A 26,955-nucleotide genomic window follows, 5' to 3' on the forward strand; every position below is an offset into this window, starting at 1 on the left:
CTAAACGATATGACATTTCAGGAAACCCGGACAATCGCGGGTGCACCGCGAGAGAATTAAACAACCATCACTAGTATGATAGTCAACTTGTAGCTTGCCGAATTGCAAAAAGAAAAGTACAAATTTTTCAGTGCCTAATTTTATGATTATTTTTTGGCTTGATTGAAGATTTCATTATTAAATTGGGTCCATTCTAAATTTTCAATTATGATAAATAGCAGTTATAATTTAATACCCACAATTAAAAATATCAAAATTAATTGATTTAAAAGAGACGGTATAACATCTTAACTACCCATCAATTAAAATATCAATGATTAAACATAGCTATAATTTAATTCACATAAATTGACAATATCAATTATTTATAACCTCAGCTCATAATTTAATACACCAATATTAAATATCAAAATGATTAAATGCAATTATAATTTAATTAATTTAAATCAATCAATTTACCTTAAATGATGTGTTAACGCCAACCGCACATTAATTTGTAGAAAGAATTGTCACAATATCAAAAAAGTAATGATATTTTGTCTATTTAACAATTAACACAGGTTGTTTAATTTTCCCCTGACTGAAGGGTAAATAAAAAAAATCAACATATATAATTATATCCTGATTTTGAAGAAATATTGCTGGTTTGAGTTTTAATGCAGCATAATTAACTATCATGCTGTATCAAATCTGTGGTTTGAAAAAACATCCCAAAGATATGAACGATGTTAAAATGAAGTGATACATTGTTTGATATCCCACGTTCCTATTAAGATTGCTACACCTCTGATAATGGTAATCAAAACCAATCAAAATAAGAATAGGTCGTTTTATAAATTTTTATACATGATACACAACACTGCTCTAACATTATCGTACAAAATTTAAGTAGAAAATAATCATTAAAATTAAGGTAGAACGTTATGGTTAAAATTTAAAGATAAAGTAATTAAAGCACACGAGGCATTCAATTGAGCTGAAACAGTGGTATAAAGTGTTCTGTTTTAATAAAACACTCCTTATCACAAGTATTTATTAATTTTACAATTGTAGTGTTTTCGATATGTATCCACGTCATTGGCGTGCCATTTCTGTATTTTCGTGATACAGTGTATGCTGTTGAGGGAATGGATAGCATATCTAAAGAGCAATTATTTTCGATCCGATGAGGCCATACAAGATGTTCACAACACCTGTCAGGTCTCAGGAACCTGGTTCATTGCCTGATACAGGCAGACATCAAAGAGGATTAATATAGGTTGAAACCCAAAATGTCATGGCAGGCAGTCTCCGTCCGTCTGAGACAAAATAATTGGCAATTTAAAATCATTTCTGTTGAGAACGCTGGCAAGAAATAGTAGATTTAACGTAGATAATTTTGCAAGTGGTATAAATAGTATCAAATAATATACAAAACATTTTTTCTGGTAATAAGCCCATGGCTGCGTATAAGCCCAGTCTCGGTGTAATAAGCACAATGTCTGGTAGGTAATAAGCCCATGTGGTCATAGCCCAGTCTGGTAATAAGCCCATGTCTGGGTAATAACCCATGTTCTGGTAATAAGACCATGTCGGTAATAAGACCATGTCTGGTCATGTTAAAAAAAGGGCACATGTCTGTAATAAGCCATGTCTGGTAATACCTCATGTCTGGTAATAAAACCCATGGTATGGTATAAGACCATGTCTAGGTAATAAACCCAGGTCTGAGTTATTCTAACCACCCTATTCTAACTGCCAGCTCCTAATAAAATTCACAATACAATTTCTTTGCTCCTGCCAATAAATAAACCCGCCCTATTACTACGAGTTCATTTTATACCCTGGACTTATTACCGGATAAAGATAAATACGGTACCACATCTAGTTAACGCACGATAACCAAGTTCTCTGTTTTGTTATTGCTGGATTCACTTTTTTTCCTTTGAAGAAATTTGTTTTACATTCTCCGCTTCTTTTACACCACTCGAAATACCAAATCTAGAATATGATATCATTTCTATAGAAAGTATAATAAGTATCTGTCAGTTTAATTTGTATTGAAGTTTGTACCGGAGTGGACGTAAGTCATTGGATACGTCCAGGGGTGCGAAGGGTGACGATACACTATATTGCGCTTGTGAATACACAAGGTTGTCCGAGGTATGATGCATTGACGAAATATATCACCACATCAACGCTAATATGCACCACATGCTTATGAGAGTACTGACAACGAATTATATGCTATGTTTGACAAAGCCCACCCAAGCTACTAAACCTACAGTAAGACTGTTAACAACAGTATCTGTCACAGATAAGGTCATGATCTCGGCGTCCATTTACTTTAAATTTCTTTATTTGTCCTTCACAGAGAAAGAAAGGATATGGAAAGCCACAAACTTTTTAAGTGATTAATCTCCCTTCTGCCATTTATATTTTAATTGGAATAATCAAATTAGATTGAAGTCTTATTCAAAAATTTTCACCTTAATGAACAAATGGCCACTTCGACAATTTTACCTCCATTTCAAGAGTTTTACACTTAAGCTTGGTACACATATACCCTTAATGAAAAGTAGACGACCACAAGCTTCCCAGTCTCTGAGTACTTTTTGAGTCTAGATAAAATTGATTTTTCCATATCAATAACCATATATACCCTGTCGCTTTAGTCACTAAATATAGGTTTACGTTGGAAGTAGGGGGGCTCTTCACTGAATCCTTTATAAAGTTATTTTCGGTTTCTGATATTGTCAACATTATGCCAGGGGGGCTTATTTGGGAGCAGAGGACTAATTAGAGACGCAGGCTTACTTGCATCGGGTTCCCTTATCCGTCTGTCTGCACACTAAAATATTGCACGGGGGCTTTGTATGCAGAGTTTTGGGAATGTTGGCTTCTTTGTGATGAGGGGTTATTGTGGCGTGAGGGGTATTTGTGAGTCGAGGGGTTATTTGTGAGTGAGGGGTATTCTGGGTGCAGGAGGTTATTTGTGAGTGAGGGATTATTGTGAGTGGAGGGAGTTATTTTGGTGAGGAGTATTGCTGGGTGAGCGCGGTTATTTGGTGGGTTATTGGCAGTGAGGGGTTATATTTAGGGTGCGGGGTTAATTGACCTCTGACAGCGTTTTGTGAATGAGAGCTTTTTTTTTTTATGATGTAATGGTGAAAAAAAACAGCTTTTTTGTGAGTTCGGTTTATTTGTGAGTAAGAGCTATTGTGAGTTACAGCTTTTATGGAGTCAGGGTTCTTTACAGTATTTGTTATGTGGATGAGAGACAAAAATGTACTGAGTAAACTGTGTATTACTCAAGATACCACATCAACGCACCCACAGATACAGCGCAGGATTGAAATAATCTCAGTCCCAACAACACATCTTGTAAAACATTCATTGAGTGAGGTTAAGCATGTGAGATGGACATAACATTTTAAACGGATACAATATTTCGTAAGCCTGTAAAACTGTCAGGACAGATATGATTTTCAACACAAATTAAAAGACATAACTTCAGCATGTTTAAGCTGAAACAAGGAAGCTTACGATGGAAAAATACTTAAAAAATTAAAACGGAAAATATAGGGCACATAATGGATATTTCTTTAGATGGTCGCGTATCACACTAAACAATCCGAGCCAAGCTCAAATATAAATGGGTTTCATGAGGCTATTGTAAAGTTTGTAAACAATGCAAGTTTAAAAAAAGGCGTGGGGTAAGGACATTAATACAGGGACATTTTTAAGACAATCAGAGGACGATGGACAATTCGCGATTGACCACAGACAAATCCAGGATGGACCACTGACCATCGAGTGGAGACACAGGACAATCAGACGGACCATGGACAATCTAGACGGACCCGGACAATCTAAGACGGACCACGCGACCAAGCCAGCCGGGGACACGGTACGACAATCCAGACGGACACGGAAAATACCAGACGGAACACGGACAATCAGATGGCCCACAGACAATACTGATGGACCACTGACCAATTCCAGACGGACCAGGACATCCAGATGGCCACAGACAACCCAGACAGACCACGGGACAATCCAGAGGACCACAGACAATCAAGACTGACCCGGACAATCCAAACGGCCATGAAAAAACAATCCAGACAGGACCATGGACAATTCTGATGAGACCTGGACATCCAGACGGACCAGGACAATCATGGGACACAGACATTCAAGATGGACCACAGATAATCCAGACGTACCACGGACAATCTAGCAGACCACGACAATCCAGGAGGACCAGGACATCGACGGACCACCAGACAACTCCAGATGCGACCAACAGGGACACTCCTGATGGACCACGGACAATACAGACGGACATGGACAATCCACGACAGTATGGACCACAAGACAATCCAGACAGACCACGGACAATCTAGATGGACCAAGACAATCACGAAGGACAACGGACAATCCAAACGGGATCATGGACAATCCAGACGAACCACTGAAATCCAGACGGACAACAGACAAACCTGACGACCAGGACAACTCTCCGACGGACCACGGCACAATACCAGCCACGCGACCATGGACAATCCAGGAAGGGACCATGGACAACTTCCAGACGGACCTGGACAATCCGCATGACTGGACAAATCCAGACAGGCAACCCCCACCCACGGACAATCCTGCCCGTGGACCACCACGACAATCAAGCAGGGACCACAGATAATCCAGAACGGACCACGGGACATCTAGACAACCACCGGACAATTCCAGACGGACCATGGACAATCCAGCGGACATGCAACAATCCAGAACAGACCATGGACAAGCCTGATGGACCATGGACAATCCAGACGGACACAAGGACATCCTGGTGGACCACAGTAATCCAGACGGACCACAGACATCTAGACGGACCAGGACAAACTATATTGATAACAGACCATCCAGAGGACCACCAGACAATCGTATTGAAGATTGATTTGATGGTGAGAAAATTCCTGTATATACGATAGCAGCCCACTTTATATTAAACCAGGTGAAGACCTTACCTGAATATTGAATGACTCCAAACCTCTGTACACCTCAGACTCTTTATCACCATAGTGGACGAAGAATATCGATCATTGTCACACTTACATCACACAAAAACATGGGCTCCCTGACAAACCATGCTTATAAGAAGTCCAAACTTTCGCCTTCCTCAAAAGGGGATGATCGAGAGAGAAACCTCACTCGTTTTTAGAGTTACGCCCTCCCTTCTTTGATAAATTCCATGATCGGGTGATATAATTCATTCAAAAACCATCCCTTTTCTCGTTTTCATTCAGAGAAGTCTTGTTCGGGACTCTTTAAAATCAATCTTTTTGTCTTTTAGGTGTGGACAGAGGTGTATCCGATAAATTTGTTTTGGTTAAAATTTCTAAAGTAGAAATTTCATCGCCACTGTCTTCTCGCAATTACGTCATCCAGAGAAGCAAAGCATTGACGGCATCACTATTGGTAATGTATGTTCTTTAATCCACTGGCGGAGACGAACAATACGGAGAACGAGGTGTAAAATATACAATCCCATTCTCTAACGGGTTTTCGGGAGTACAATACGTTTCCCGGAGAAGCCGGACATCCGCTATCCGGGGATGCATTTCGCCGCAGGTTTTTGTGCTTGAAGATTTAGAAAAGGGACTCTTTCTCCTTGGCCAGGAGGAATCCGTAATCCAATTAACGGTTTATATCTATTGATGGGTGAGGTCGGCGGCTTCCTCCACAGGAGGACCTGGCACTTCTCAACATCACCTTTCCGAGGTCAATTCCGAATCTCCGACGCAGAGTGTGGATGGTGAGGAAGTTCCCTTGGACGACTTCTGTTAAACACCGACATAATGGAGTCGATGTTGACGAGTCAATTGTTTGCCAATATTTGGCCTCTTTGTTTTCTTCGCCATCTTGACCGTTAAAAAGTACGATTCAACCGCACATTGGTGATACGTGATGGCGGCTCCATCTGGGGCCATCTAGGAAGTAATATTATCACTATACCACTGTATTAAACTTTTTTAAGTATTTTATTACGAAGAATTTCCAAATAAAACAAGATTGATAGAAGTCCGTATGTTAAACTAGTACGATGTTTCCTTGAAATACCTAGTGGCCATAGTTTGTATGAACTTGGGGAGAAACAGCCACGCTTCTCTGCCCCCCATTTATAAAACTCCATACAAATTCACGTGACAGATACCAGACTAATTATGACCGCCAGTTCAGAATCAACAGCGTGGTTCCGAGACGTAGACGAGTAACAGACGCCGTTCTAATTAAAACGCCTTACCATGGTGTCACGCCGTCACCATCAAATTAGATCTATAAACACACCCCTGTAAGATAAATCCAGGTACACAAAATGTCATCTGAATGGCGTTCAGATCGCTGCCTGCTACCAAATGTTTCAGTTTCCATAAGGAACCTGAAACAGTGTTTTTTATTCTTGTGAATTTCCCTTTGCAGACTGGCTTACCAGTATATGTACACAGTGGTTGATTAGACAGTTTTCAACAATTGTGTGACAGGCTCTTTAAAATCCCTGTTGGACCTCAAGTCCAGGTTCTGAAAAATGAGTTCATTTAAAAATTACTTCGCTTCTATCCAAATGGTGTGTGTTTGTATATCCGACCTGTCGATTAGTAGACCCTGCCGTAAGGCCCCGCAAATGGCGTTATACTTCCAGTCGCAATTATCCAAAATCATGTATTTGTTGACTTTGGCACCAACAAATACAAGCTAGATCCCTGTGTCAACAACTGACCGTCTGGCATTGGATTAAATATTAAACAGATTTCAGTTCAGAGTTTTATTAAACTCCTTATATTTGGATATGGATGTGAAACTTGATTCCTGTACACCACCGATCTGAAGTGTATAATCAGACTCGTTTACTGTCAAATCAATTTGATATAACTACTCTAACATGTCTGTATACGATTAAACAGTAACTTTCCATCTGTAGGTTTTTTGTTAAATATGACTACTGTTTGTTAACAAAAAATATGGCTTCAATTAAGCACCAAGTATTTTTTTTTTTTAAATATTGCTTTCAAATTCATGCAACTGAACTCCAACTTGAGACCATACCAAACCTAGTGGAAATATCAGCTTAACGCTAGTACATAGTAAAGTACACTTTTAAAAGAAACTTTGCAGCGTTGTTGAAAGCTTTCAAATGTGAAACAAGGTGTGGATACAGCGTCTGGCCCTTTTGTCGCCGTCGACAAAGGACAGGAAAAAGTAGCTTGTTGCACGATTTATAGATCTATTGATTATGGCAGGTTTAGTGTGTTTCCGGCGGTAAGTCTGTGTTTGACGTGAGATGTTGAACAAGATGTACAGTAATGTTATGTAGTTTGATTGTATTTAGTCTATCTGCGGCATCAACCAATCAACAATTTTCTTTTCAAAAATGATCTGATAAATCCTAACAACTTTGTAACTCATTCTTTAAAACAACTTTAACTCAAACTAGTTTGTTTACTCCAGCATCTCATTCTTAGAGAAAAGTGGATCCTGCATTAAAATTTTTATCCACGCACAATATTTTTCCACACAAATGACAAGAGATCTGCCACTATAAAAATTGCTGTTTCTATTTTCAGAAGGATGTATTACTATATTTTAAAGCATGATTTTTCAGATAGTTGTTGCCGAAAACCTTTTATCTAGCACAATATTCATGAATAATCCCCTCGACGTGGTAGCGTTGAATCCTTTGAATCAAACGTTCAGATGAAAGTTTCTAAAAAAACAACCGTTTGAAAGGAAGTTACAGCTGATTAAGTTTGTATTCATTAAATCTCGAAAAATTGGAGTGGTAGTGGTATCCAAAAATGATATTCTGTTTAAATTGAACTAACTAAATTCTGCATCCATAAATCTCATCAAAACACAGTTTATTCAGGATCCTTTACAATGAACAGTGGCTGAGATTTCAATACTCCTCACCTAATACAACAATATCTCTGGATATTTTGGCAGCGATTATTACGAAGGCGAGGCCAGGAATTTAAATATGCAGGAGAGCGATTTCCATCAAATCTCGGTTGTAAGACGCAGAGCGGTTAATGATCCCAAAAACTGGGGTGATATACCTCCCTAACGAATAAAATTGAAAGTTAACCAAGTGGAAATTTTTCCACAAACCGTGACGTGATTGTACTTTCTATGTCCTGAGGATCTAATTGCTGTATATATGGATATAGCTGTGGTGTTGCTGACGCTCACTTCCGAAAGTTACAAAAATAACAATAGCCCACAAACAAACATCGAGTGACCTGCATTGACGATGAGTTCATGCACCAAAAATGTATGTGTTGTTACCTTAGGAGGTGTCTATAAGGTTTTAAGTTCCTGGTACCGGGCCCAATTTCCTATACGACCAGCGATCATCACGCTGAGCATTCGGAATCATACCAAATATGGGCAACACTATATAGTTTAATGTCACTCATATCGTAAAGAGGATCCGAAACAAAAGATACAGAGAGGGGAGATCACCAGAATGACGAATGAAATGATGCAACACTTTAATCCCAAAATATCACACGGAAAGTCCACAAGTAGTATTATATCAAAATAATCTAATTTTAACTCCTCTCGCCCAAAATGTGTCCGATTTAGAGTTGTTACACTGCATCTATATCTTGATTCAGATATGTGAAGCAGGTGTTATGAAACCAAGGAGCTATATCTCAATAAAAGACAGTCGAGTTGCTGACAATTGCGGCATGGAGGAGACATAGTTGGTATGCGGCAGAGTGTGAACTCCCCGTTCTGGTCCATTAGTCTCCTGTGGGTCCAGTGCTCGCTTCGGGTATTGAAATCGACTGTTTGTAGACTGGTGTCTAAAACCGTCATTAGTCGGATGGACGACCAGTGGGATAAGTACACAACGGAGCAGGTTCCAGTGGTAACGCCCAATCGATGAATCTCCCGATGTTAAAATCATAATCAAAGAATGGAAGAAAAAAAAATCTTTTCAGATCATTTTATTTAATTTGTTCAAGACAGAACAGGACTTAATCCTTTCTTGCCTATATAGAATTGTAGGTAGAACACAATTGGCTGTATTTTGTTCAATACCTTTTGATATACAAACTTTACGTAGAGATAATAACACCTGCTAATCCCTTACACTTCACCTCGGGTAGACATGTCACGCTTAGCAACTTTCACATGCCTACGGTAAAAAACTGTCGCGGAGCAGCACCAGTATTTCTGGTGGCCCTAGTGATCCATCTCCCACGGGGCAATGTTACATCAAACATCCCCCCGCTGCCCACCAAAACAATAACCACAGATGGTCCTTAAAACATAGACAAGAGTTCTGTGGAATCAGATCAGGACCTGAGTACGCCCCCCCAAACCAAAAAGACGGTTTACTTGTATAGTGTTTTCACTGACCACCTTGACTCCAGCTTAGCATTGGACATATGGTCAATATTATGTAAACAGCTGATACCATCCAGAGGTTAAGGCCCTAAATTGGGGTGGGAGTGACCAGGTGTGGCGGATACGTAGTAATAAGCTATATTATGACCCTGGTTCGTCTCGGGGTCACCCACAGGTTCACTGAATCATATTTCTACACACAAGCTTTAATTTACATACACCATGACCCAATGTACCTTATACCAATTCTTAAAAATCTCTTAAAAATCTCTAATACTTTCCAAAACCAAGTAACTTCTGATCGGTGTTTCTTTCAAAGAACTTGATATACTTTTGAGATACATAGTTTTCTCTAGAAGGTTTAATTTTTATCTTGCACAGCCAGTGGATAGCTACCATGCATGATTGTATGAGAAACATCAACAATTTTTTCCTGAAAAAATGGGTAAATGAGTAAAGAAAACAACAGAAAATAGAAAGAAAGAGAAAATAAATGTTTATCAATTAATCTGATACTTAGTATCAAATAATTAACATTCACTCGCATAGTGAAGTTCTATTAACGAGGTTGTAAGAAAGTGATGTAAGAGGTAACAAATCCATATTTCCATGCAGCGGGTCACAGATTCCAATAGTTCCAGTAGGGGTCCCAGATTCCAATAATTGTAGAGGTCCAGATTCCAATATTTCCAGTGTATGAGGGTCACAGATCAATATTTCCATGTAGGGGTCATAGGTTTCAATATTTCCATGTTAGGGGTCACAGCTTCCAATAATGTAGAGGTCAACAGATTCAATAATTGCATGTTAGAGTCATAGATTTCAATATTTCCATGTAGGGGTCCCAGATTCCAATAATTGTAGAGGTCACAGATTCCAATATTTCCATGTAGAGGTCACAGATTCCAATAATTGTAGAGGTCACATATTCCAACAATTTAAGGGTCATATATTCCAATATTTCCTGGTAAGAGGTCACATATTCCAATATTTCCTTGTAGAGGTCACATATTCCAATAATTGTAGAGGTCATATATTTCCATAATTCCTGTAGAGGCAGATATTCCAATGAATGCCATGTAGAGGTAACATATTCCAAATTTCCCTTGTAGAGGTCACAGATTCGAACATTTCATTGTGGAGGTCACAGCTTTCCAATATTTCTATGTAGAGTGGTACATTCAATAAATGCCATGTAGGAGGTCACATATTAGAAAATTGCCTTGTAGAGTCACTATTCGAACAGTTCATTGTAGAGGTCACAGATTCTAATATTTCCATGTAGAGGGTCACAGATTTCCAACCCATTGCCATGTAGCGGTTCACCAGATTCCAATATTTCCATGTAGAGGTCACCAGATTCTAATTTTTCCAGGTAGAGACACAGTTTCCACTACATATTCCAATAATTCATGTAGAGGTCAAGATTCCATAACTGTAGAGGTCAAATATATTCCTATAAGTCCTTGTAGAGGCACATATTCCAACAATTTAAGAGGTTACATATTCAATAATTGTAGAGGTCCAGATTCCAATTATTTCCATGTAGAGGTCATATATTCCATAATTCATGTAGAAGGTCACACATTCCCAATTAATTTCTATGTAGGGTCACATATTTTCAACATTTCCTTGTAGAGGTCACAGATTCCAATATTTCCATTTTGAAGAGTACAGATCCTCATAAATTCCCATACAAAGCTGCAGATTTTAAAACAATTACTTTAAAACTTAGATACATTAGCTTACTGAAAAAGATTGTTAAGTAATTCACACTTAATATTGATAAACTAGTCATCAAAATATCTTAAAGCGAATTGTCTCACCTGAAAACCACTCTACCTCAAATTTGTTAGAGTAGAATGTTTTTAAATGACTTTCTTGATGATATTAAAATAAGATACCTTATAAAAATTCGTCACATCACTGTCCAGATTCAGTAAATTTTGTCCCGTATTCAATCATTCAACCATAACAGATTTAACAAAAACACTAAAACCGAATTCCATTATGTTATCAAAGCTCTAAAAGTGGAATATCCGATGCATGCCCATAATAAATGAAATATATTTAATTTAGATATGGAAGTTTGAGGCACGCGTAATCACTGAAATATATCTATATTTAGATATGGCCCAATTTGGAGGCACCGCGTAATAAATGAAATATATCTATATTTAGATATGCAGTGGTATGTTCGTGAAATATTATCGGATATTTCGATCCTGGTCAGTTTGAAGGACCGCGTAGTAATAAATGAAATAATCTAATATTAGAAGGTCAGTGGTATGTTGCTGAAATATATCTATTATTTAGATTGGTCAGTGGTATGTCCGCTGTCAAGCAGAGATATTTCCATCATAGAAAATAAGGAACGACCCATATTATACCAACGCTGGCTTATAATATTCTAGACATTCATGGGCTGTGGGTATTTTGACTCTACAACAAAAACCGCAGTCATAGCACTATTCTAGGCCTGTAAGAACCCAAGTTGATATACAGATATTACAATTATATATACCGTTCTGATGTAGCCTAGTATATCATATAATGAACAACAAAAATAGATTCCTTGACCAATGTCCAGCCTGACCACTACCAAATATGTATCACATGATGGCAATAAGGTTTTTTCTTAATGATTATGAGCCAGCATGTCTTAAACGGACCTCTTATAAAACTGGCACTGAGGTTATTTCTGTAAAGTATTCAATTTTCAGAGGTTTAACTTTTTAAAAACATCAAAAAGGACATCATATCGTAATAAATGATAACTAATATTGATAAATCAATAGACTGAATCATGTCCTCTGCTAACTTGAGGGAAAAAAACAAATACGTATTGACCAATAAGGGCGCAGGGCGCGGGTAGTGACGTGGGGGGCCCTTATAAGATAGTATTCTGAAGTTTTATGAAACAGACATACCTTATAGCAGAATACCCAAGAGTTGTGGAAACGGTAAAATATTCAGTATAAAATATGCCAGATGGAGATATCTATGCACTATCAATAATAAGGCTTAAACATGACTTGAATACTCCTGTAAACTTGTAAACCATGCCGCTGATCTTTAGACCAGCGTGAGAACTGTTGGTTCCACCATTTATGGTTCAAATGGAATCTTTTGAGTTCAATTTATAGACACAGGTGATTTCCCAGATCACATTCAGACATCGTTTTTTGACCAAATAATTGATTTACAATGTATTTTACTAGCTTTCGGTTCTGAACAACAGTTATTTTCAACAGAATGAAGTCTTGACTTTATCTTAATATAAAGATAGTAGTTTTATTTGTCTGTGTGTTTAGTTTTTGGGTGCTCTTTGCACGGACATGTCATCTGTAGCCTGTAGGAATACACAAAAGTGGCGGAACGAAACATGTGTTCTCCAGTTATTTATTTGGCTGCAGAAAGTTGAACACAATAAATTAGCAAAATATTCAATGGGGAATTATTACACTTTTTGAAAACCATTTGACACTCATGTCAACGATATTCCTGAAAAAAGGTATAGGGGGCGCACCTTATTTAGGGCAGGCCCCTTATTAGGTCAAATCAGGTAGGACCACCCAATGGACCTGCATCCTCATTTGCTATTCACTTGCAACAATTCTGCATTTCAACTATCGTGAATTTAAAAAAAAGTTTTTGAAAAGGTGGGATCAACTGGCTGTGACCTCTGAAAAAGGAAGCAGGGACATTTGTTTTCTTCAAAACATTTTGAGTATAATCAGTAAATGTATTAAACATTTGGACTAGCAAAATATCTTGATTTTAGAAATTTTTTTAATCCAAAATCAAAATTGGCGTGTTAATTCTAACAATTGCACCCTGGACCTTTGAATATGGATCAAGGTCATTTTATTCACAAACTTTTTCAGACTCTTGACCCCAGTGCAGGTATATTACAGCCAAACAGGAATCCAGGGCTTTGATGATCCAGCAGACATTGCTTGGAATTGGTTTAATTACATTTCCTTACAAAAGCTGAATATTTCTTGACAATAAGGATATAAAATTCATAAATTAGTTTCATCTGGATTTTACTCAAATGCACAGTGCCCGATATTCTGGTCCTGTAAAGAAACTTTCTTATAAAATCATGAACAGTAAACAATCTAGATCCTATCTCAAGTGAAAATGCTCCAGAGCTTATACATCTATACAGTTGATAACAGAATATAAACACGTTGTACAGAAAGGCTGAGACGAAATAACGCGGAAAATTTGGCAAAACATCCCAATCATTTCCACAGATCAAAAAGTTAAGCATATAAATAGCACCCATTATGATGCTATTTTCCTGTCAACCTGTTAAGAGCTAAACGATGATTATGATAGCTCTTTATACACAATTATCTTCCTTTGTGAGAAAAACATTCACATTTTTGAGGGTTACTATATGAAGAAATTCAAAAGCGTATTTCTCCGAAATCAGATGCCATGAGTGCCGTTTTCCAAACGCAGAAATGCCTACAGAAGGAGAGAACTCAATGACTTACATATTCATCATCATTTTCATAAGATCTGTAAATTTTACCCCGTTTCTGGTTAAAATTACACCTGTTGACTTCTATAGATCTATTTAGTTGTAAACAATTTCCGGAATATATATAGTATTTATCCGGTAACGAGACCTGAGAAGCAAAATTTTAACTTTAAATGGGATTAAATGTAAAGGCGTGCAGGTTTTAGAAAAATAAAACAGCTTACATAAGCAATTTAGAAATGGATGGGCTTATTACAGGATAATGAAATGGAATTCATTAGCAGTTTTATTGAGCGAAAACATTTCAAGGGCTCACACAACTAAATAATTTACTATATGTTATTACTAGTGACTCCATATCCCTTCATTCGCTCGTTTGAAGTTCAAAAGATTTGAAATTTATATCAAATTTAAGTTTGAAGATTTTTCTATCGGATAAATGTTGTTATTGTATTGGTTTAATGGCATATAAGAGCACACGGGTACTTGAAAGACAGTAACCCTTACATTAATACAGTGCACTGAAGAATCCCTACCTGGGGAATTCCCTCTTTTTTACACCTGGAGTCGTACGTATGTCATTATATTTTCAGTAGGAGAGTATATTTTTGATTTTCTAAATCTCAAGATCCTATATATATTCTTTATCCTGTATATAGGAAGTACCCATTCCGTATGTTATTTACTCAGGAAAACAGCTAACCTACGAAACACATTTTCCTCGGGACTTGGTTCAGATGAAACACCAGCTGATTGCCTGAATTAGTTGTGCGAGTCCTAAATACTGTATATAATTCACGGTTTTAGCATAAAACACATCATTGGGTATCAATACATTCATCTGTAAGGAATGTAACAATTTGAAAGCTCCATTATATTTTTACTTACCAGAAAATGTCACACTCCATCACCTTGTCATCAATGACACCACAACCAACTTTTAAAAGGATTTTCATTTTTTTTTAAATTTTTTTAGTTACCTTGCAATTTCAGTTTTCAGTCATAATCAAGAGGACCTTTATCATTCACCTGGATAGTGTTGGGACGATTATCGATTATAATTGATAATCAATCAATTAATCCTGGTGAATCGATTATCGATTATAAATTTCAATAACCAATTATTTGAAGAAAAAAAAACCCATCATTTTCAGCTTGCCAGTGATTCTGTTATCTTGCCCTTTTCTAAGGACATGCAAGATGTTCAAACATACAGAAGATAGAATGATTTTTTTTAGCAATATTAATGTATTTCTTCATTCTTTTATAATTAATTTTTCTTTGTTTTCATGGTAAATACTCAAATGTGATTGGTCGAAAATTCTTTTCATTCTTCTATGAAAGAAATTCCGAGAATGGCGCGAAAAATGTGAGGTTACAATACGACAATTGACATTGCGTATTGATTTGAGAAAAAGAATCCCATTTAAAACCAGTAAAATTGTACATAAAACATGTTTTAAATTAGAAAATCATTTTCAAAAATTAATTATAAGCGTTGATGTCAATTATTATCGTTTTCAATAATTTATTTTGTTTAACGTCCTATTAACAGCCAGGGTCATTTAAGGACGTGCCAGGCTTTGGAGGTGGAGGAAAGCCGGAGTACCCGGAGAAAAACCACCGGCCTACAGTCAGTACCTGGCAACTGCCCCACGTAGGTTTCGAACTCGCAACCCAGAGGTGGAGGGCTAGTGATAAAGTGTCGGGACCCCTTAACCACTCAGCCACCACGGCCCCTCAGCCAAGGCAATAAATAAACACAACATATTATTTTTCAACAAACTGTTCCGATTATAATCGAATAATTATAGTAATTTGAGTCTAACCGATAATCCATTATGAAAATCCCAACCGATTTCCAACACAACACCTGCGTATATGTATAGCAGTAATGATAGGGAACACTCAACTTCTGAAGAATTGTGAAGAATTTGCTACATTGCCCCTATTGTGAGGCCATCAAAGTTGCAGGTATTACTAAGTAGAAGTATATCTGATTAAAGAAATTATTTCCTTTCACAAATTATTTCATTTCACAGGTTGTCAATATATATATATATATATATGCTTACCTCTGAAATTGGCGGACTAATTGAACAGGAACAAGCCCCAATGGAGACTGAAGAATATTCCTCCATATCTTTAATATCATGGACAAAAATCTACCCATACAGATACCCTAAATGTGTGAACTCTACACGGAAATATTCAATATCTTCAAATATGAAATCTGAATATTTTAAAGTGAAGACAATACACCCTCGGAAATGATACACTGAAGGGAAAAAAACTTTAAAATACAAATCATGGATCGCAATTTCAGTTAAATTGAGAAGGAAATATTTTTTATGTCCTAAAATGCATAATTCTTCAATAGTATTTTTCCTTCCTTGTTTTTTTGAAAGAAGATGGTTGTTATAATTAAGCGTGAGATGGAATTTTTTTCCGTAACCAGAATTTTTTTCCGTAACCATAGTGATAAGGTAAACAGCCATGCTGGTTACAAGGAAATCAACATCTCTGATGACACAGAAGTAGGGGATATCTTGGTGTAAGAGTTGAAGGATTAAGGTTTCCTATTGTTGACGAGTTTTTGACAGAAGTAATATAGCCAGGTGCCTGGTTGTGTCACTTTAATACACCTGTTTTATACCTGCTATGTACGAGTTGTACCAACTTGACGGACAGTACAGTAATCATATTTCATGGTAATTCTTTACAATTATTGGAGTCCAATAAAATTTTGTATTTCTGTAACAAGTAGAGGGGGGGGGGGGGGGAGGAGGAGGAGGAGAACAGATTAGGGTTATCTAGCTGTATAAAATCGATGTTTAATCCCAAAAGACCTTTCATGCAAAAAAAATATCATTATTCTATAACATTCAATCTATTTATTAAAGGGAGGGATATTCTCAATTTTGGGCTCAATATTTAGGGGCAAATAAATTACCACCACAACTTGGACTATAACATTTTACAAAACAGGAGCTGCTTCAGACAGGTAGTTTTAAGGTAGATTTTTGTCTATGAGGTACAAGCTTATCAATAATTCAGCTGGGCTTATTTCAACTAGCCATGGTTTATTGTCCGATAAATACAGTAATTTATTTAGCAATATATGAATTTTTATATAACCATGGGATTGTTTACAAAACATATCTATATATATATACACACAGTAAATATGGTATAAATAAGCACGCAGGGTTCTCCTTTAATAGGGAAAATAAACTTGTGACCTTCTTGCAGACTTTTGTTACTACCACATAACAGCTGACCTTTGACCCCCTCAGACACATAAATCATATAATGTTTAAGGTATATACCAGTAGGTGTCTGATAAGTATATAAAACGTCTTGTGATCCTAATCATCAATATGGGCCACTTTTTATTTATGTGGCAATCGACGTGAAGTCAGGTTAGCTATATGCTAGCTTTCTTTGGCCTTTCTAAAAGACTTACTTGATAATGAACCCTTTATATTATTTGTAGGTGTTTTAGGTAATTATGCCACGCCCCTCATTGGATTCATGCCTGACTATGTAATATTCCATCTTATTTAACAAAGGGGGTTTGAAATATTGCAACTAGACACAAAATCCCCCCCCCCCCCCCAAAAAAAAAAAATTAAACTAAATATTACAATTATTTCCAATTATTTTCCTAAGTTAACTTCCATCCTCTTTTTCACATATGGGGTATCACTGGCCCTTGGTTTCCATTGGGGCCATTGGATCAATCCTGCCGGCCCTTGGTTCCCAGTGGGGCTATGGGATCGATCCTGCTGGCCCTTGGTTCCCATTGGGGCCATGGGATCGATCCTGCTGGCCCTTGGTTCCCATTGGGGCCATGGGATCGATCCTGCTGGCCCTTGGTTCCCAGTGGGACCATGGGATCGATCCTGCTGGTCCTTGGTTCCCAGTGGGGCCATGCGATCGACTTTTTAATTCAACACAATGATTCCCTTTCACCACATATTATATTCCTAATCAGTTAGTTGAAATCCCTTTATCTGTATGTAAGGAGAAGCATCCTAGAGGGATCAAATTGGTACAAAGTATTTACAGTCAAATGAAAAAAATATGGGCAGAAGGATTTCTAACCAGTAAGAAATACAATGACCTTTGATCCATTGACCTTTAACCTTTGAAATATATTTCTTTTTTAATATATATATATATATATATATCTAAACAGAAGTTCATAACAAACAAATAATGTATAATTTATGTAAAACCAATAACATATTTTATGTTAGATACTTATCTCGGCTGAGTTTATATACAGAAACTAGTACCGCGGTACCCGAGTATATACCCTTTATATCTCGACAACCATAAACTGCTGAATAGGTAAATATTCAAGTGTTTTCTTCATTATTATTGACAAGATGTGAAGATCAAAGGAAGGAAATTCACACAGAGATAAGTAAGAATCTAATCTCTTTGGTCCACGGACATGTCTATCTCGTCCGAGATCATATAGGCCCTACCCATTTACAATACACAACAAAAAACTGAAAAACTTGTTTTTCTTGCTTACAGAAGGTAACTGAAGCATGGCGAAAAATACTGAGCATGTTGGACACCAGCTGTGAGCTGGTTGATATGGTAATATTGGGCAAAGGGAGGTAACTTTATTTTGAGATAATCTAACCCTATTGCGAGGTGTTTATACATCTCATCCTCGGAGACAAAGCGAGCAGTGGCTGTAGATATCCCTGTATTTATATAACCATTGTGGTTAGTATGATTTTTTCTTTATTTTGATTTACAAAATTTGTATTCTGTTCTTGTCAAATCGAATTCACAGCCAGGTTTCAAGGCCATCAGTCAAAATTTCTAGAAATTTCTCAGACAAAGTTTTTGATGAAATTTTACTTTGAGAACAAAGCATCATGGTTGTTTATGAAGTCATATTTCCTAGTGTGCAGCATAATTAATTCTCCAATCATCTTGAGATCAATCAGTTTGTGACCAGAAATGCAATTTGCGTTTGATCTGCCACCATTCAATTCATATGCCCCAACATTTTCCAATTTGAAACGAAAATACATTTCCCTATTCCTGATCAGTCAGACAACATTAGTCAGACAACATTGGAAAGACAACATTAGTCGGACAACGTTGGTTAGACAACATTAGTCAGACAACATTAGTCAGACAACATTAGTCAGACAACATTGGTTAGACAACATTAGTCAGACAACATCAGTCAGACACCATTAGTCAGACAACATTAGTCAGACAACATTGGTCAGACAACATTAGTCAGACAACATCAGTCAGACAACATTGGTCAGACAACATTAGTCAGACAACATTAGTCAGACAACATTGGTCAGACAACATTAGTCAGACAACATTAGTCAGACAACATCAGTCAGACAACATTGGTTTGGTCAGACAACATTGGTCAGACAACATTGGTCAGACAACATTGGTCAGACAACATTAGTCAGACAACATCAGTCAGACAACATTAGTCAGACACATTGGTCAGACATTAGTCAGACAACATTAGTCAGACAACATTAGTCAGACAACATTAGTCAAACAACATTGGTCAGACACATTGGTCAGACAACATTAGTCAGACAACATCAGTCAGACACATTGGTCAGACAACATTAGTCAGACAACATTAGTCAGACAACATTAGTCAGACACATTGGTCAGACAACATTAGTCAGACAACATTGGTCAGACAACATTAGTCAGACAACATTGGTCAGACAACATTAGTCAGACAACATCAGTCAGACAACATTAGTCAGACACATTGATCAGACAACATTAGTCAGACAACATTAGTCGGACAACATTGGTCAGACAACATTGGTCAGACACATTGGTCAGACAACATTAGTCAGACAACATCAGTCAGACAACATCAGTCAGACAACATTGGTTTGGTCAGACAACATCAGTCAGACAACATTGGTCAGACAACGTTAGTCAGACAACATCAGTCAGACACATTGGTCAGACAACATTAGTCAGACAACATTAGTCAGACACATTGGTCAGACAACATTAGTCAGACACATTGGTCAGACAACATTAGTCAGACAACATTGGTCAGACACATTGGTCAGACAACATTGTCAGACAACATTAGTCAGACAACATTAGTCGGACAACATCAGTCAGACAACATTAGTCAGACAACATTGGTCAGACAACGTTAGTCAGACAACATTAGTCAGACATAATCAGACGACATTAGTCAGACAACATAAGTCAGACAACATTGGTCAGACAACATTAGTCAGACAACATTAGTCAGACACCATTGGTCAGACAACATTGGTCAGACAACATTGGTCAGACAACATTAGTCAGACAACATTAGTCAGACAACATTAGTCAGACAACATTGGTCAGACACATTGGTCAGACAACATTGGTCAGACAACATTAGTCAGACAACATTAGTCAGACAACATTGGTCAGACAACATCAGTCAGACAACATCAGTCAGACAACATCAGTCAGACGTTAGTCAGACAACATTAGTCAGACAACGTTAGTCAGACAACGTTAGTCAGACAACATTGGTCAGACAACATTAGTCAGACACATTAGTCAGACAACATTAGTCAGACAACATTAGTCAGACGTCAGTCAGACAACATTAGTCAGACAACATTAGTCAGACAACATTGGTCAGACAACATCAGTCAGACAACATTAGTCAGACAACATTAGTCAGACAATTTCAGTCAGACAACATTGGTCAGACAACATTGGTCAGACAACATTAGTCAGACAACATTGGTCAGACAACATTAGTCAGACAACATTGGTCAGACAACATTGGTCAGACAACATTGGTCAGACAACATTAGTCAGACACATTGGTCAGACACATTGGTCAGACAACATTAGTCAGACAACATTGGTCAGACAACATTAGTCAGATGTCAGACAACATTGGTCAGACAGCATTAGTCAGATGTCAGACAACATTAGTCAGACAACATTAGTCAGATGTCAGACAACATTAGTCAGACAACTTTAGTCAAGACAACATTGTTAGACAACATTAGTCAGACAACATCAGTCAGACAACATTAGTCAGACAACATTAAGTCACACAAAGTGAACTTAATTTATCAAATAATGTTTACAACATTGCATCTTTTTTTTAATTGTCAAAACTCTCGGACTTGTCACATGTATACTAATACGTACACCTGGAGTTGTCGCATCTCCTTTTTGAAATGAAAATATGTAAGAAAGACCCTGAGCATTTCTACAAGGACTTTTCACAGGCTCAGACCAGGGTTTAATACTTTCAGGGCCATACAATAAAACCTGAACAAACAAATACCCATTACGAGTCTCTCTACACTTTTCCTTATAAAGTATATGAAACATTAATTTAGACGATAGATAAAATACTGACCTTGGCCGCAATACGACGGTAGACACAGTCTGGGCCCTGACATGTCTGCATGTTCCTACTCTCCTCCACAGCTGATGAGGGCGGCGGTTCTGTCAACACAAGGAATATCAACACGTTATATCACAAGGTAAAATGGCTGTGGGAGCTAGAACGGGAAAAAATAATCCTGGCTAGTTCCCCCGACAGGAATCGAGCCCAGGTCTTCGGCGTGATAACCCACAGTTATATACCTCCTGAGCAAAACAAAACTCCTGTTTATCTGAGTGACGGAGTCGGAGATCGTATTTAACACACCATATTTACAAGTCACATCATCCAACCCCTTATACTCCATAAATAAAGCAGTATATCACCTATAATGGTCTTAGTACATTGATATATTACGTTTGGTTAACTTCGTGACATTTTATTTAACACATTTTCAAAATCTTTTTTTCAAAAAATCTTAAAATTTAAAAAAATGTATCTTGTATTATTCACAATAAACGTCATACTGCAATTTGAACATATACACATAATTTGATTTTATCACAGAAATTAAACTTTTCTTAATCATATAATTTCTATGTTAACTTGTCATTGTGTTAACCAGACTTTATAAATCACCTGTTCTAGCTTTATATATACTTACCTGTGGTTTTACTACTTACTATTACCACAGGTAATTAACCCAGAATATACCCGTATTAAGGTTACAGCTCTTAGCTTCACACCTGTTCACCCATAGAGTAACATTATATTGACGATAAAATATACCTACTTATTCGACAGACGTACCGGTCTGTGATATACACCAAAACAAGTTATTGGATGCTACCAAATTTTACAGGTCAAGGTCATTAAAATGTCCAGGTTTCTGTTGATGTAGAGACCTCATATATAATATATAAAATTCATTACGTCAAGGTTACTGTTAATGTAGAGACTTTGTATAAAATAGATAAAATTCATTACGAAAGACCAAGTTAGAGGGAGCTGGGAATTAATCGACCATCCTAGAAATTTTTGGTTGTGTCTGAAACAAAACCACCCAGACTCCCTCTCCACCCCAAACACAACTTGTGTCTTCAGGGTGGATGACTTGACTGCCCAGGCCAGCTCCGCAAACAACCCTGATTCCAACTCTACCCTAAACATGACTAGAAGTCCCCAAGATGGTCGACTAGAGCTCCGCAAACAACCCTGATTCCAACTCTACCCCAAACACAACCAGAAATCTCCAGAAGGGTCGACTAATACCCCAGCTCACCAACAACCCTGACTCCCACTCTACCCAAAACACAACCAGAAATCTCCAGAAGGGTCGACTAATACCCCAGCTCACCAATAACCCTGATTCCCACTCTACCCAAAACACAACCAAAAATCTCCAGAAGGGTCGACTAATACCCCAGCTCACCAACAACCCTGATTCCCACTCTACCCAAAACACAACCAGAAATCTCCAGAAGGGTCGACTAATACCCCAGCTCACCAACAACCCTGACTCCAACTCTACCCCAAACACAACCAGAAATCTCCAGAAGGGTCGACTAATACCCCAGCTCACCAACAACCCTGACTCCAACTCTACCCAAAACACAACCAGAAATCTCCAGAAGGGTCGACTAATACCCCAGCTCACCAATAACCCTGACTCCCACTCTACCCCAAACACAACTAGAAGTCCCCAAGATGGTCGACTAGAGCTCCCCAAACAACCCTGACTCCCGGGAACTGTGCCCCGAACACTAAATTCAAACACCAGTTGATAATATAGGTCGGGGTGAGCTACCTTTGGCACATGCCACTGCAGTAAAAACAATCATAGCCAAGGTTTTTATCATGAGCTCAAACGAAACCTCTAGGATTCAAACTATTGACTTTTAGCTGTCTGAATCATGCAAACACATGAGAGAAATTCAACATTGATTCTCAGCATGCAAAAACGCTATAAACATTGTAGAGAAATTGTGCTTAGCTTAAGTTAGTAAACCAATATTATTTCAACTTTTACACTACATCGTCCTTCATCAAATGTCCATGAAGACAATCACAAGCAATCTAGGTTCTTTACAGTTCAAGCCAAGATTCTGGGCCTCAAGCTAGAGTTTCAAGATGTCTCGCTCTCGAAGCAAACTCCCCCACGGCTGTAGCTTGAACTTAATGATGAGTCTTGCTCTCTGAGCAAACCCCCTAGAGAAATTTGCCCACAGCTGAACCCTTCAGCAAACCCCTACATCTATAGGTAAAGAGAAATTGATTCTCTCACAGGTTAAGCTTGTATGATGATGATGTCTTGCTATAGCTCCCCCCCCCCCCCCCCCCCCCCCCCCCCCCTATATAAGTAGAAATAATTCTCCCCCTCTCTAAACCAACAACCTTAATCTATTAGGAGAGAGAAATTCCCTCACAGGGGAAGTTTGTATGACTCTCCCATTCTCTAAACAAACCCCTACCTCTATAAGGAGAGAGAAATTCCCTCACAGCAGAAGTTTGTAAGACTCCCTCCCTCTTTAAACAAACCCCATACCTCTATAACTTAGAGAGAAATTCCCTCACAGCAGATGTTTGTACAACTCTCCCCCTCTCTAAACAAACCCCCTACCTCTATAAGGAGGGGGAAATTCCCTCACAGCAAAATGTTGTACAACTCTCTCCCTCTTTAAAACAACCCCCTTAGCTCTAAAAGAGAGAGAAATTTCCTCACAGCAGAAACTTGTATGACTCTCTCCCTCTCTAAACAGACCCCCTACCTATATAGGTAGAGAGAAATTCCCTCACAGCAGATGTTTGTACGACTCTCTCCCTCTCTAAACAGACCCCCTACCTCTATAGGTAGAGAGAAATTCCCTCACAGCGGAAGTTCTCTCTCTCTCTCTCTCTCTAAAAAAAACCACTACCTCTATATGTAGAGAAAAATTCCCTCACAGCTGATCAAAGTTTGTACAATAGACTTGTACCTTCCAATCATACACATGGAGCTAACTCCCAGAGTGTTTGTGCTGTTCAAGGTACAGACCTACTGATCACACAATCTTAAGTGTGTACTCCATATCAACTTAACAGTGTGTACTCCATATCTACTTAACAGTGTGTACTCCATATCCACTTAACAGTGTGTACTCCATATCAACTTAACAGTGTGTACTCCATATCTACTTTACAGTGTGTACTCCATATCCACTTAACAGTGTGTACTCCATATCCACTTAACAGTGTGTACTCCATATCGACTTAACAGTGTGTACGCCATATCGACTTAACAGTGTGTACTCCATATCCACTTAACAGTGTGTACTCCATATCATCTAAACAGTGTGTACTCCATATCTACTTAATAGTGTTTACTCCATATCCACTTAACAGTGTGTACTCCATATCCACTTAACAGTGTGTACTCCATATCTACTTAACAGTGTGTACTCCATATCTACTTAACAGTGTGTACTCCATATCAAACTTAACAGTGTGTACTCCATATCTACTTAACAATGTGTACTCCATATCAACTTAACAGTGTGTACTCCATATCTACTCAACAGTGTGTACTCCATATCAACTTAACAGTGTGTACTCCATATCTACTTAACAGTGTGTACTCCATATCTACTTAACAATGTGTACTCCATATCAACTTAACAGTGTGTACTCCATATCTACTCAACAGTGTGTACTCCATATCAACTTAACAGTGTGTACTCCATATCAACTTAACAGTGTGTACTCCATATCTACTTAACACTGTGTACTCCATATCTACTTAACAGTGTGTACTCCATATCCACTTAACAGTGTGTACTCCATATCAACTTAACAGTGTGTACTCCTTATCAACTTAACAGTGTGTACTCCATATCTACTTAACACTGTGTACTCCATATCTACTTAACAGTGTGTACTCCATATCCACTTAACAGTGTGTACTCCATATCCACTTAACAGTGTGTACTCCTTATCAACTTAACAGTGTGTACTCCATATCTACTTAACAGTGTGTACTCCATATCAACTTAACAGTGTGTACTCCATATAGACTTAACAGTGAGTACTCCATATCCACTTAACAGTGTGTACTCCATATCCACTTAACAGTGTGTACTCCATATCCACTTAACAGTTTGTACTCCATATCCACTTAACAGTGTGTACTCCATATCAACTTTACAGTGTGTACTCCATATCAACTTAACAGTGTGTACTCCATATCTACTCAACAGTGTACTCCATATCCACTAACCAGTGTGTACTCTATATCTACTTAACAGTGTGAACTCCATATCCACTTAACAGTGTGTACTCCATATCCACTTAACAGTGTGTACTCCATATCTACTTAACAGTGTGTACTCCATATCCACTTAACAGTGTGTACTCCATATCCACTTAACAGTGTGTACTCCATATCAACTTAACAGTGCAGAGACTCCACTACATGTGAGAACTCATAAATGTCACGAATCTTGTGGAATTTTCATGGGTGGCTGGAGGCCTGATCATGACTGTGTGGTCAATGAAGGTCAATTGACCACTGTGTATTATATCCTTAAACCTCACCTGTGTATTCTACCTGAGTCAACAATGACCATCAGCTTTTATATGTAATTAACCCATTATCAATATCATAAATATAGAAAGGATTGTCTCAAATATATTTTTCAGTCACTAGAACAAGTAAATCGAAAGAAAATACCAGATTTTTATCTATAATTTACAGACAAGTTGGTGTATTTATTTTAACATAAATTATTCGGATTGGAAATTCAATCATGCCAACTATGCCTCATATTGTGTTGATATTATTACTCAGAAATTGGCTGTGTATTTTATAATTGTCAGAACAGTATTATCATCATGAGGTTGATCATCTTGGGTAAAACATTTGATCAAGCTCTCCACATTACAAAGGATACTGAAGCTATTCAAATTAGAGATGAATTTGAAAAAGTCTATGACCGATGTCATAATATGTCATTAATATCTCCTACTAAACTTTGAAATTTCATGTAAACTAACATTGAGGATATACAACCCTAGGTAGACCTGTTCCTTTAACTTAATTTTCTTATTTTGTTGTCCACATTCTTACAGGTTTAAAGTATATTGTCAGTTTTACAATAACTAACATACCAAGTCAGCCAACCATGAAGAAACCACTTGACCCAGCTCTAGTAGTGTTTAACACTTTAGAACTAATGTCTCTATCCCTGATCAGTGTCCCAACCCTAAAACATGTCACCCTACCCCTCATCCCCACCCTCTAACATCTCCCCCTACCCCTCATCCAACCCAAAAAGCACCACCCCCACCCCACCCCACCCCTTTAAACCAAACCCCCCCACCCCCCCCAAAAAACCCCAACAGGGAAAAAAAAACCCAAAAAAAAAAAAAAAGAACAAAAAACCCCCCCAGCCCCCGGGGAAAAAACCACCCCCCCCCAAAAAACCCCCCCCAAAAAAATTTTACCCCAACCCCAAACCCCCAACAGTACATTTAAACCCCATCCCCACCACCAACAAACCCCCCCAAAAACCCCCCTATCCCAACCCCAAACAGCCCCCACCCCTTCCCCCCCAAACCCCCCACCCTCACCCCCCCCTCCAAAACCCCCCCCCCCCTCCCCCCAAACCCCAAAAAAATTTCCCCACCCCCACCCCACCTCCGGGAAAAGGGC

The 26,955-nt window shown here is 38.0% G+C and overlaps 1 protein-coding gene across 1 annotated transcript in view; it reads right to left on the minus strand.

The window, feature by feature from the left end:
• The window catches only part of LOC117319543 (pleckstrin homology domain-containing family G member 5-like), a gene marked incomplete at its 3' end in the record, with an annotated part of 36,340 nt that extends 14,610 nt beyond the window's left edge, over positions 1–21,730 (minus strand). The window contains exon 1 of the mRNA XM_033874336.1: positions 21,303–21,730. Within this exon, the coding sequence (XP_033730227.1) occupies positions 21,303–21,353 (51 nt within the window). The remainder of the gene's footprint in view (positions 1–21,302) is intronic.
• Between the last annotated feature and the right edge of the window lie 5,225 nt (positions 21,731–26,955).

The sequence above is a fragment of the Pecten maximus genome, unplaced genomic scaffold, assembly GCF_902652985.1.
Source record: "Pecten maximus unplaced genomic scaffold, xPecMax1.1, whole genome shotgun sequence".
Taxonomy (NCBI): Eukaryota; Metazoa; Mollusca; class Bivalvia; order Pectinida; family Pectinidae; genus Pecten; species Pecten maximus.